Below are 13628 nucleotides of genomic sequence, written 5' to 3' on the forward strand. Positions count from 1 at the left end.
AAATTCAAATTTGTCCACTGCTTTCTGCTGTCTCCCACCAGCTGCTTCTCACCAATTCTCTTACCTACAAATAGACATGCCATAACCCTGGCTAAAAAGGATTACACAACTCCTTGTAGTCAGAAACAACTATAGCAAAGCAAATGCTGAATATTTCTGTGTTCACTGGACTGTGACAACTAAAAACCCAATACAGAACATGTCCTACTGGCACCAGAACATTAGGTATCTTTGCATACATGTGTATTTTCCAGAAGTATTAGTTTTACCAACTCTGAAACAAATGAACACATGAAGTTTCCTTAAGCCACTTTGTTTTCTCAAAGTCTGTAATTTTTTATGACCCAAGTCACCCACAACTGATCAAGTGATGGAACAAGTTAATGCTAATATTTTGGTAGCACAGTAACATTTTTAGAGTACAACACTGCATGTCACCTGCAAGGCAAATAACCATTTCTCTGTGATGCAAGCATTATTTCTTGGGTAGCAAACTCAGGAAATAGTCTAGATCTCAAGAATAGCACTTCCTTCCTTGAGCATTAGCTTTCTTAAGTGACTTCCTTTTCTACTTTCAACATTAGAACTACAACAGAAAAATGATTTGCCTTTATCAGTAAGGGCAGAACTTTATGCAACACTGATTATTCATGTCATGTGATCTATGTCTATTCCTACAGCTAGTCTTGAGCTCACTTTGTACCCCACTCTGACCTGAAACTCACAACAATCCTCCTGCCTCAGCCTTCCAAGTGCTAGGATTACAGGCATGTACCACCATGCCTAGCTTCTCCACAGCCTATTTTAAAGAGTGTCTACAAATGCAGGTATCTCTGAATTTATGATTTTGTGTTTGGTTGTGTGTGTGTGTGTGTGTGTGTGTGTGTGTATGTTCATTTTCGTTGTCTTTTTGGGGTTTTTTTGCTTTTTTGAACTCACTGTGTAGTTCAGGATGGCCTTAAAATCAGAGATCCTCCTACCTCAGCCTTGGAGTGCTGGGATTATGGTGCAGGTCATGCACCTTGCTCTTATTTCCTAGCAATACTGTGTATCAAACTCGCAGCCCCATATTGAGCTATATCCCTAGACATTTATTTATTTATTTATTTATTTATTTATTTATTTGAGACAGAGTCTCACTATGCAGTTTGGGCTGGTCTTGTGCTCACTTCTGTAGTTTCCAGGCTGGTCTCAAACTTGCAGAGATCTTTCTGTCTTCTCAACCTCCTGAGTGTTGGGATTACAGGCATGCACCATGGCCAGGATATCTAGGGTGGCACAGCATGCATTGCAGGGGATGGAACTCTGGTCCTTGTGCCTGCCAGGTAGGTGGCTTATGCCTCTGAGCTATCTCCCCACAGCCCTTATTTTTTACTTTGAGACACCATCTTGCTAAGTTGCCCAGGCTGGCCTCAAATTCACAATCCTCCTGCCTCAGCCCCCTTAGTAACTGGGATTACTGACATGCACAATCTTCACCTAAATTTACGATTAATGTCACCTCATTTATAATAAGTGTTTTCTCCTTCTACATGTTGTGAGTTCTTGTTCAATTATGATACCAATGAGTCTTTCTTTCAGTGGTTTTTAATAATAGCTGTGGTGGTGCAGGCCTGTAAACTCCGCACTCAGGAAGCTGAGGCTGAAAGGTTACTGTGAGCTCAAGGCCAGTGGGGCTACATAGTAAATTTGTAGTATAGGCCAGCCTACCCTACAAAGCAAGATCCCATCTGAAAAATAAATTAAAAGGAAGCTACCACCCTGGCATCTAAGAAGAGTTGGAAGGAGAAATCAATCTACTAGCAGATGGGAAAAATAATGGCAGTGAAGACAATTCTATCAGAAAAAGGTGCTGTTGAACTCTAAAATGTTTGTTATTTCTCTTTCTCTGAAAATGTCCATTCCCACAGAATTTCTAAATACCAGTCTTTACTCTTCTTCTCTCCTTCCTGTTCAAATGGGTATAAATAAATGCCCTTTTATCACATTATACCAATCTTCTAAAAACTCAAGTTCCTTGAAAGGGTATACTTACATTGTAGCTAAAAGAAAGCAGCAGCTACCAAAAAGAGAAAAAACAAACAACAAACCCCAGTGACTCATAGCAGTAAGCCCTCTGTAAAAGGAGGCAAGTGTAAGTGCAAGGGACAATAGCAAACTGTGGAAATACCAGAGCCTACAGAATGCCAAGACATTAAAAATCAAATGCTATATTCCAAGGACTCTTGGGTAGTCATCTTAAAATAAATATCTGGGGCCAGCAAGATAGCTCAACAGACTAAGTGCCTGCTTAGGCAAGTGCAGAGACCGGGGTTCAATCCCCAGCACCACATGCCACACAAGCCCCACCCCTGGGCATGCTTGGTGGCACACTCCTGTAATTCCAGCCCTGGGGAGGCTGAGAATAGGGGGATCACTACAAGTCTAAGCTGTGTTGTGAGACCCTGTACCAAATACATAAAAAATAAAATAAAATAAGTATCTGTTAAAGGTACACTTTGTTGTACTCTGATGGTTTATTGATGCTAGGATTAGCAGATAAAATTTGTCAAGAATGTATTACTCCAGATAGTTCAGTGGATTAAAATGCCTGTTTAGGCAAACGCAGGGTTCAATCCCTGGCCTGCCCTGCCGGCCCTGCCCCTGGGGCACACTGAGATGCGATTAAGATAGGGTGTGATGGCGCGTGCCTGTAATCCCTGGGCTTGGGAGGCTGAAAACAGGAGGATCACTACAAGTCAGATCTGTGTAGTGAGACCCTGTAGACCCTGTAATAAATACATAAAAAGAATATTATTATCTTGTATTTGTGTGTAAGTATATACAATTTTTAAAAAATCACTTATTTATTTATTTATTTATTTGGTACAGGGTCTCACTACATAGCTCGGGTTCATAGTGATCCCCATCTCAGCCTCCCCTGCACTGGCATTACAGGTGTGTGCAACCACATCCAGTTTCAGTGGCTGGCTCGGTACATGGCTGGCATCACATGTACCAGGGATCGACCTGGGGTCCTTGAGTTTGCCAGGAAGGTGATTAGACTGCTGAGCTATCTCCCTGGCCAGGTATATACAAATAAACTGAGGAGTTCACGTCAATACTAGCAGAAGATTTCGCCAAGGGTAAACAATAAAGGCAACTGAGTACAGGTAGCTCGAAACACCATCTAATAACCAGGCATGATTGTGCACAGCTGAGCCTCAGCTACTAGGGAGACTGAGATTGGAGGATCACTTGAGCCCAAGAGTTCACAGCCAGCCTGAGCAACACAGTGAGACTCCAACTCAAAACAAATCACATCCACCAAAACAAAACACACTGGCTAAGAAATTTACATTTTTATTTAGGAAAGAAAGAAGGAACAGGATAAGAAACCTCAATAAATATTTGACTAGCGACCTGCTAACATCAATTAAAAAGTATGAATTCCTTAAAACTATTTTTTATTTTTAAAGTGTTATGGCATAACGTATAGCATAAAAAACTATGTCTAAGGGCTGAGGAGATGGCTCAGTAGAATAAGTGCTTGCCTGGCAATCACAAGGGCCTGAGTTCAAACCCCAGTTCCATAAATAAATAAATAGTGAAAGCTTTCAGCAAAAAAAAAAAAAAAAAAAAAAGAAAGAAAGAAAACTATGGTCTAAAAATCTGTACTGTTCCATTATTATTAGCATTTCAAAGGCCAGCAGAAAGAAAGGCAATGATCATTCTAAACTTTTTTAAGATGCTCTCCTTTTGCTGCCCAGGCTGATATACAACTCTTAGACTTAAAATGATCCTCCTGCCTCAGCCTTCCAAGCAGCTGGGACTATAGGAACATGCCACCATACCTGGTGACACCTCTAAACTATTTACAGGACATAATTTTCCCAGGAAAAATTTACTCTTCAAGTGAGTGCGGCTATGTGGGGGTTTTCAACTCAAAATATGTAAATTACTCTACATGGAAGTAAAGAGAATTCATTTCTTTTAAAAAAATGTATTTAGTACAGTCTACAGGGTCTCACTATGTAGATCAGACTCATAGTGATTCTCCTCTTTTCAGCCTCCCAAGAGCTTGGATTACAGGTATGCACCACCATGCCCAGTCTAAACTGCCACCATGCCCAGTCTCAATTGCCTTTTCAGTGTACCCTGGGATGGGGCTGGCACAGCAGGCTGGAGATCGAGCCCCCCACCCCCACCACTGTGCTCAGCCTAAACAGGCACTTTAGTCTGCTGAGCTATCTGGCCAACCCAAGATAATTCAGTCTAAATAAATAACATCAAAACACACACACACACAGACACAAATACTGTGTTCTCCCTATATAATTCCCATGACAAGAATTCACATAAAAATATAAGTGCTTCTTATGCTTAAATACACCCAGATTTACAAATAAAAACTAGTAGCTGAGCATAGTGGCACACAGTTGTAATTCAATGCTCTGGGAGACTTGAGTCAGGAAGACGAGTTCAAGTTCAGCATGGACAATGTAGAAACCTTGTCTCAAAATAAAAACATTCAAAAAGGGCTGGGGGGCTGGGGATTTGGCTCAGTGGTAGAACGCTTGCCTAGCAAGCTGGAAGCACTGGGTTCGGTCCTCAGCACCAAAAACAAAAAATAAACCTCCCCTTAAAAATAAAACCTCAGCAAAAAGGGCTAATGATGTAGTTCAGCGCAAAGGTCTGGATTTCAGTTCCCAGTACCAAAAGCCTAGTTCTATAAGCATATTTCATAATATAGTACTAAACTGAAATTATTATAATTATAAATAATGTAAACATTACAACATAACAAATATAACAAATGTACCAAAAGGTCACCTGCAGTACCCTGGAAAAGCAATGAATCACCTGAAGAGATCCCAGGCATGTTCAAGCCTCTTAAATCTAGTTTCAAGAATTTAGAATGCCACAGATTCAATGGATGACCTTTAGGGTCTTTTCATGACTGTCATGCCAGCTGGAGAGGTGGTACTGACATCGGTAATGCCACCACTCTGCAGGCTGAGACAGGAGGATAATTGTGAGTTCCAGGCTAGTCTGGATCACCTAGTGAGTCTCAATCTCAAAAAACCAAAACCAAAACAACACCAACAAAAAAAACCCTCCCATGTCAAGAGAGGATAAACTACTTATCCAGAATATGTATCAACACTGAGGTTAACATACAATGCAGTACTTATAATTTCCTGTCACAGTTCTAAGTAAGAGATTGCTAGACAATAAAATTTAATTTGTGACCTATTAAACTTCATCTAATATAAACAGAAATAATAGACAAAATCTAATTCTATCTGAAACTGCTTTGCTACATAGGATAATCAATAATATTGCTAGAAAATAAACATATTCATTGATCCAGTCCCACAGAAAATGCTACACTTTATCAACATTTTTCTGAAGTCATCGGAGCTGGGGGGCAGGGGATATAGCTCAGCAGTATGGTACCTGCCTAGCAAGCTGAAAGTCCCGAGATTGACTCCCAGTTCCAAAAAAACAGCAAATACATGTTAGCATCAGAGCTGGGTGTGGTGGTGCATGCCTGTAATGCCAGCACTCGGGAGGCTGAGGCAGAAGGATCCCTAAGATTCAAGACCAGGTTGGGCTACAAAGTGAGCTCAAGGTCAGCCTGAACTGCATAGCAAAACCCTGCCTCAAAAACAAAAACATAATAATATTGAAACACTGTTAACCTCACAGGAGAGATGTTATAAATCTCTGGAAGTACAGCATCAGGTGAGTAAAATTTCTGCACTGCGTATTTACTTACATAAACATTATGGCAGGTAATACTTTCACTCATTCACATGTAAATTTTTTATATTCATAAACACATTCAAAGGGTTTTGCAGGTGCTTCAAACAGTAACACATAATAAACACATTTCAGCTTACCATTCTTTTATTTAATAGTGAGGGCCTACCACAACTCTAAACATTAAGGAAAAACTAAAGGGCAAAGCCAGAAATGACCCTTGTTTTCAGGAATCTCAAAATCAAATGGAAATACAAATAGAAATCCTGCTAAGCTGCAGAGAAACTGCAAGTTGAAAAACAAAACTGCAAAACCAACTGATACATTAACAGTGATTATTCATATTTCCCACATCATTTTTCCATGTAATCCATCCAAATAGTCACCCTAAATTCATTCTCTGAAACCCCCACATCCTGATCCCTCAGTAAGTCCTATTCTGTACCTCTGAGATACATTCAGGGTAGCACTGATTCCCATCTTCCTCACTACTTAAGTGACCTAGGGCACCATCTTCTCTCATCTGGTTTGGTCTTCCAAAGATGTCCCTTTCCTAATCCTCAAAATCTATTAGTAATTTATTTCCATCATAAAGAAATTTGGGGGGCCAGGGAGATGGCTCATGGGGGCCCAGGAGATGGCTCAGTAGAATAAGTACTTGCCTGGCAAGCATAAGGGCCTGAGTTCAATCCCCAGTTCCTTTAAAAAAAAAAAAAGAAAAGAAAGAAAGAAAGAAATTTGGCATGTGTAACAGGAGGGACAGGAGATGGGACTCAAACTCAGGATCAAGTGCTGGCCAGGCAGGCACTGTGCGCTGAGCTATTTCCCCAGCTGGCATGTAGCATGTGTACACTACCCTAGGGTCATGGGGTGGACTGGGCAACATGGTCACTACTGTCTTTGTGTTCAGACTGTGAAGGAAGTGGTTGGGAAGTATGGGAACCCCGGCAGGAGCCAACAAATGTCCCTGGGATGTTCAGAAGGAACACAGTCCCAGAGACACCTCCATTTTAACCTACTCCCCATCTCCACCTTTTCTCTCTCTCTCTTTTTTTTTTTTTAGCCTCAAAGCAGCAACCCAGGTTACCCTTTTAAAATGTAAGCCGTATGTTTAAAAATCTTCCACTGATTGCCTGTCTTAGGCAGTTTGAATTCTAAACTCCATATAAAAACCTTCACCTCACAACCGGTCCTGCTTCCCACAGAGTTGATACAGTGGTTCCTTTTGAGTCCTAGCATACTTTAGCCTGGTTACTTTTCCTTTTGCCTAAATCCACTCATCACCCTTCAAACAAACAAACAAAACAAAAAACACCATGGGCTGGCGAGATTAGGCAAGATTAAACTGCTTAGGCAAGTTTATATAAAATTTTTTTAAATTTTTATTTATTTGTGTGTGTGTGTGGCCAGCTCAGCCCACCAGGGGGCGGGGCTGGCTGGCATGTGGTGTTGGGGGATTGAACCGCAGTCCCTGAGCTTTGCTAAGCTTGTTCTAAGTAGGTGCTTTAGACCACTGAGCCATCTCACCAGCCCCCTGCTTAGGCAAGTTTAGGCAGCACAGGGACCTCTGTTTGATACCCACCACCACCACCACTACATGCTGCACCAGCCCCCTGTCCAGGGTGGGTTGTGCCTGCCACAAAAAAAAAACAAAAACAGTGTGGCCTGCAGTTTGGGCTGGCCTTGAGCTCACCTTGTAAGCCCAGGTGGGTCTCAAACTTGCAATGCTTTAGTCTCTCAATTTGGATTACAGATGTGTGCCACCTGGGCCGGCTCTAGATCAAATCTCAGAGGCTCACTGGTTGTTTGGTGCTGGGGTTGGCCAGAGGACCCAAACCGGCTAAAACGCACTCTAGCCCAGGCTCAGCCTGGAGGTCTTTTCCAAACGGTACCACTGGGGAAACGCACGCTGGACCTGCCATGAACACTTGCGACCTGGCCACCAGGTGTGCTGGAGGAGAAACAGGTGAGGCCGTGAACTGGTTCCTGGCAAAACCCCCAGAGCGCATCCCGCACCGCGGGCGGCCCCTCCAGGAGGAGCAGGGCACAGCCGCAGTGCCAGGGCTGTGCTCGCCGCGGTCACTTCCCAGCACCCCGCCCCCCACTCCGCTGCACGCCTGCCCAGAGCTGTACCACAGACACGACACCTGCGCTCGCTGCAGCATCCCCAACGAGGCCGGCGCCTGGCACGCACCGGCAAGTTACCCCGTCGGATACTTGTCCGGCGGGTGAATAAGCCGGGGGTCTGGGGAACTGTTAGGATGGCCATGCCGTGGTATGTCTCTTTTTAAGGAAAATATGAAGGAAGGACAAACCCACTAATTGATTTACAAGGTAAATACGATTCTCTTTGGGCACATATGAAAATAGAATTAGGACAGGAATCAAAACCACACAATTGTATTAAACATATTCTGGAAATACAAAAAAAAGAAAAAAAAGAAAAAGAAAGAGAAAAAGCCCCGGAACTGTTCCTCTGTAACGAACGCAACGCAAAACGCCAGCAATTCTTCCCAAAGCACTTGCCTAACAAGGTCCTGGCAAATAAAATACTTCTGCTTTTCAAAACAACAAAAACAAACAAAAGACGGTCCGAGGTTAGCAAATCTGGGGTGGCACGCACACGCAGGGCGGCAGGGCCAGGGAGATCCGCCGGCGCCCACCCCCCGGAGCGGGCTCGCTGGAGGCGCGCGAGCGGCGCCCACGCGCGCCGAAAGCCTCGCGCGGCTCAGGACAGTCCTGAGGCGGGGGGCGGCCAGCGCCGCAGGGGCCCCCGCGGCGACTTCCACGTGAGGAGGGGACGAACCTGTGCGCTCCAGCCGAGCCCGCAGATGCCCGCGCGCACCCAGCGCCGCTCCCCCGCGGTCCGCAGCCACCGCGTTCAGAGTCCCGCCCCAGCCTGCTAGCTCCAGTCAGCTGGAGAAGGCCGCTAGCTCACCGTGGACTGCGCTCCTCTCACCTACTGGTCGCCCCGCCTCTCAGGGGGCGGAGCCAGAAGAGTAGGGGGAGGGAAATAAAGGACTTCGACCAATCCCGGTCAAACTCCGCCCACCGGACTGGAGGTCGGAACTACATATCCCATGAGGCGCTGGGCGGTTGCCGCGTTCCACCGGAAAACAGCTCGCAGGAGTGGGGGAGGAGCCCAAAAGGGATTGTGGGAGAAAGGCTTCTTCCTTTTCGTCTGGCGGCAGCCATCAGGTAGGCTGTGTCTCAGATCTTCGTTCTTCCATCCGCCGGTAATCGCTCTCTGTGTCAGCCATCCGAACTTTAAGACCTTGCGTCTTCGGAGCTCCTCCTGCCTCCTGTGCGGCCAGCGTACAGTCGAGATTCGGAGCCGCGCGGATGTGAAGAGGCGTCCCCGGGGGCGGGCTGGAGGGAAGACGTGATGGCGGCTCCGATTCTAGCTGGGCCGCAGAGCGTGAAAGAGGCGCGGGGCGAAAGGATGGGAGGCTAGGCCTCGGGCAGCCAAAAGCGAGGCTGGCTCGTTGGGTGGGGTAGGTCAGTTTTCCTAGGGCGGGCACCCTCGTTGGTGACAGGAAAACCATTCTTTGCTATGGCGCGGCGACATCGCTTTGCGAGCTGGGCCCTTGGGGACGAGCCGCCGGCCGTAGCCACTGTCCCTAGAGCTCAGATCTAGCTCTGCTCCTTCTGGCCGCAAACAAGCCTAGCGCCTCTCGGTGCTGGGTGGCTGTTGGCGGGCGCGGAGGTGGAGGTGGGGGTTGGAGCCCCGACCCCTGCACTAGCTCCGCAGAGCCATTTTCGTCCCCGGCGTCTTTCTCGGGTAGGCAGGCGCTAAGATGGACGGACGAGTAGTCCTTTGTACTTCGAGCCGGGGCTGGTTTCTCACGCGCGGCTTTGTCTCAAAGGTAAGCCAAGATGGGTGCGTACAAGTACATCCAGGAGCTATGGAGGAAAAAGCAGTCCGACGTGATGCGCTTTCTGCTGCGGGCCCGCTGCTGGCAGTACCGCCAGCTCTCGGCGCTCCACAGAGCCCCTCGCCCCACCCGGCCAGACAAAGCTCGCAGACTGGGATACAAGGCCAAGCAAGGTGCGTGATGTCTGCGTGGAATTTCGAGTTCAGTTACTGTATATTTGTCAAGAAATGATAGAAACCAGTGCCTGTGCATGCTTCCTCCCCACCATGCTTTGGCGGGACAGTGCTAACAGCAGTGCATGCGCTGAAACTACTGGGGGTGTGTTCTGTCCTCTGGAGTGGCAAGTGTGTAGATTACAAGTGTGCAGAGTGGTCTACCTCCCTTTGTAAGCCCTGGATTTTTCGAAAGCAAGTCTCACAGTGTGTTATTGTGTGCATAGGGTATGTCATATACAGGATTCGTGTGCGCCGCGGTGGCCGCAAACGTCCAGTTCCTAAGGGAGCAACTTACGGCAAGCCTGTCCATCATGGCGTTAACCAGCTGAAGTTCGCGCGAAGCCTTCAGTCTGTTGCCGAGGTAATTTCGAGTAGTAGTTGTTTTGATTACTTACTGGGGGTAATAAGTTTAAAGGATTAAGCAACTTTTCTCTGGTGACTTTGCAATCTATAATACGGGTTTAAGTATAATCTTAGTAAAAGATAGTTGCTGTCAAAAACCGTTAAGTCTTTGTTACTGATATATGTACTGAGTATTTTATGATTAGTGAATTTGTGAAACTCAAGCTTTGAAGGGCAGTAACATATCAGCACACTTCTAGATTCTCTGCATTTGCTTATGTTATTAATCTTAAGTGGTCGGTTACAGATTATCCTCTGGATTCCTAAAGCTGTGCTCTCTCATATGGGTTAGTTAGCAAACCAAAGCCTAACTCCCCAAAGTGAAAGTTTGTTTTTCAAAGAGGGACCCGGGGAGATGGCCCTGTGGAATAAGCCCCTTCCCTGGCAAGTGCAAGGGCCTGAGTTCAATCCCTGGTTCCGCAAAAAAAAAAAAAAAAAAAATGAGGCAGTGTGTGAAACAGACCAGATGCATCTGGCCTGCAGAATTTTAAATACATACTAGAACTTGAAAATTGTGCTGACGTCCATTGCATTAGAAGATAAGTGGCAGGTGTAGTGAGGTGGTGCAGTGATTTCCAGCATGCACACAGGTGTCCATGAACTCAGTCCCTGGAGGTGGGGGGAGGAAGTTCCTTGCATAATTGCATGAGTTAAGAGAAAAGCCTAGGTCTCAGTGATGACCCGGGGTTAAGATTCTAATTTGCTACTGTAAACTATGCTTGAGGCTGACTTTGGGCTTTTTTCCTGTTTTAGGAGCGAGCTGGACGCCACTGTGGGGCTCTAAGAGTTCTGAATTCTTACTGGGTTGGTGAAGATTCCACATACAAATTCTTTGAGGTTATCCTTATTGATCCATTCCACAAAGCCATTAGAAGAAATCCTGACACCCAATGGATCACCAAGCCAGTCCACAAGCACAGGGAGATGCGTGGGCTGACATCTGCAGGCCGCAAGAGTCGTGGCCTTGGAAAGGGCCACAAGTTCCACCACACTATTGGTGGTTCTCGCCGTGCAGCTTGGAGAAGGCGCAATACTCTCCAGCTCCACCGTTACCGCTAATTATATAAGTGATGTTTGTAAAATTGATAACCCAATAAACAATTTAGGACAGTTCATGTGCTTAAAGGTGTTATTTGTTAAGTAGTCTACTGATTTATGAATGTTTTGTCAAATGGAAGTTAAAAGTGCAATAATGTTTGAAGACTATAAGTAATGGTGTATCTTTGCTTCTAATAAGATAAGCTTTCTTGTCTTTGCTTTATCTTATTAGGGGGTTATATGTCAGTGTTTGAAACATGCTGTGTGGTATAATAGGTGTAAAATAAATTCTTTAAAAGAGAAATGCTAAAACTAGCCCTGTAAATCTGTGTGGTCCATGTAATGAAACCTGCAGCTTTATTGGGGTACTTCAATACTCTTGCTGGTTTGAAGTAGCTAGGTTTTTTGAAGTTTAGCAAATACAAACTTAAAATCAGATAACCTTGTGTTAGGATTATACATAGAACAGGTTAGAGCTTTTCTCAAATTCAGAATTCCCACTTGTACAACTGATTCTTCTGAAAGTGGCCAAACTCCTGATTTGACTCCATGAAATTGTGTTTGATGCACAGTAGTCAGCAGTGATGTTTTAGACTTAAAGTTCATGGATATTGAATGAATATTGGGTAAATTTAATGTTTGTAAATGTAATAAATGCTAGTGTGGGAAACTCATAAAGTGGCCATTCAGTCAATACCTGAGGATACTTTGAACCCTATAGCTATGTAGGGGGAAAGTATTGGCCCTGAGGTCAGTTGATGTCACTGTAAGTTCATGGTTTTAATCTTCTAATGTTCTCATCCTGGTTCGGACTGCTGTGCCAAATTCTGGGTTTGCTGACTTAAAAAGTAAAGGGTTGGGCAGTGAGATAACTGTCTAAGCACCTGCGTAGGCAAGCACAGGCTGGCCACCAAGATGGCGTGGTGGCGCACTAATCCCAGCACTGAGGAGCCTGAAAACAGGAGGATCACTACCGAGTCAGAGCTGTGTAGTGAAACCCTGTACCAAATACACAAAGAAGAAAGATCTGGCTGCAAATATAATTGGTACTTTCCCAGTACTTATTTTTCTTTCGGGGCTTCAAAAAGGTCAGTTGATGTTCAGAAAGCATTTGTTAACAGATAAAACCTTCAGGGCCTGAGCTTTTATCAAAATGAGCAAAGGGCCCATTTTTTGACTGTAGAGGTTTGAGTAAAGGAATAAATACTAAGTTGAAACAAGTGGGCCTTCCGTTAATCTTGTCATTTTTATAGTGCTAGTTGTTGCAAAGGTAACCAAATAACCTGCAGAAAACAATGATAGAAATAGCAACATTGCTGTCCTGGGTGGCGCTGGCTGTATTCCACCATTTGAGAGGCTGAGACGAGAATTGGGGCAAAGGCTGGCCTGACCACACAGGGACCCTGTATTCAAAAAAATTCCTTAGCTGGATTCAGTGGTGCATCCCAGACTAAATGTGAGCCCTTAGGAAGGATTGCAAATTGAAGGTCCCTCCTGGGCAATTTAGCAAGGCTCTGTCAAATGGCATGTAGCACAGAAGTGTCCTTGGGTTCCTGGCAGGGTCAAGTTAGTGTCCCTTCCTGTCCTGTGCTGTGCTGCAGTTTACTTCCACAGGGCACCTAGGGTCTTTACTCCCATAACTGACCTCCCTCACTGGGTCTCGCCCCCACCCCACCGTTGCTCATTTGCATGATGACATGTCTGTGTTACTTTTCTCTTGCTGAAATAAAATACCCAACACCCAAAGTTAAGGAAGGAAAGGTTTACTTAGCTCAGCTTGTGGAGATTTAATCAGCTGCTTCTAAGGCAGGGTGGTGTGGTATAGGGACAATAGCTAATGGTGGCAGAAGACAGCAAAAGCAAGAATAAAGGAAAAAAAACGAGCCTCTTCCTTCAGTCTTAGGGCTCTTAGAGCAGGGATAGCACCCAAGCCATCTCTGTCCTGCACAGATGCTAAAAGTTTAGAAAGTGAGGATGGTGATCCCTGTTGAACCGCTTAAGCTTACACCCTTCTCAAGTTGACACAATGTATCAACCACAACAACAATGTTTATAATGAGAACGCTACCTCAAGTATTAAGATACTCCCTGACCACCCCACAAGATTTTCCTTTTGCTTTCAGGTTTCTTATTTTAGCATGAAATTCTGATAGTAAAACTTCAAATTTTTAGAAATAGATCACTTGATTTCTCACAACCCTAAATGCAAGTGCTAATATTAATCTTTTTCACCAATGAGGAGGCAAACATTAAACATGGGTTGGGGCCGGGGAGGTAGCTCAGTGGAATAAGTGCTTGCCTGGCAAGTGCAAGGGCCTGAGTTTGATCCCTGGCACCACAAAAAAAAAAAAAA

General features: G+C 45.0%; 2 protein-coding genes across 2 annotated transcripts in view; one reads left to right on the forward strand and one right to left on the reverse strand.

Moving 5' to 3' along the window:
* The window catches only part of Nkiras1 (NFKB inhibitor interacting Ras like 1), a 33855-nt gene extending 25141 nt beyond the window's left edge, over positions 1–8714 (reverse strand). The window contains exon 1 of the mRNA XM_004634185.2: positions 8552–8714. The gene's annotated coding sequence lies outside the window, so the exon portion shown is untranslated. The remainder of the gene's footprint in view (positions 1–8551) is intronic.
* A 134-nt stretch (positions 8715–8848) lies between these two features.
* Rpl15 (ribosomal protein L15) lies at positions 8849–11507 on the forward strand. The gene is made up of 4 exons (XM_004634186.3): positions 8849–8943; positions 9612–9793; positions 10060–10196; positions 10991–11507. The coding sequence occupies exons 2-4, from the start codon at positions 9622–9624 to the stop codon at positions 11294–11296; spliced, it is 615 nt and encodes a 204-aa protein (XP_004634243.1). The 5' UTR covers positions 8849–8943; positions 9612–9621; the 3' UTR covers positions 11297–11507.
* The last annotated feature ends 2121 nt before the right edge of the window (positions 11508–13628 follow it).

This window comes from Octodon degus, unplaced genomic scaffold (assembly GCF_000260255.1).
Source record: "Octodon degus isolate 3935 unplaced genomic scaffold, OctDeg1.0 scaffold00059, whole genome shotgun sequence".
NCBI lineage: Eukaryota > Metazoa > Chordata > Mammalia > Rodentia > Octodontidae > Octodon > Octodon degus.

Bases quoted from the DNA above. Each gene is read 5' to 3' on its own strand.
- Rpl15 (XM_004634186.3), top strand. From the start codon at position 9,622: ATGGGTGCGTACAAGTACATCCAGGAGCTATGGAGGAAAAAGCAGTCC. The intron at 9,794-10,059 runs GTGCGTGATGTC...TTGTGTGCATAG, and splicing joins GGGATACAAGGCCAAGCAAG to GGTATGTCATATACAGGATT. The intron at 10,197-10,990 runs GTAATTTCGAGT...TTCCTGTTTTAG, and splicing joins GCCTTCAGTCTGTTGCCGAG to GAGCGAGCTGGACGCCACTG.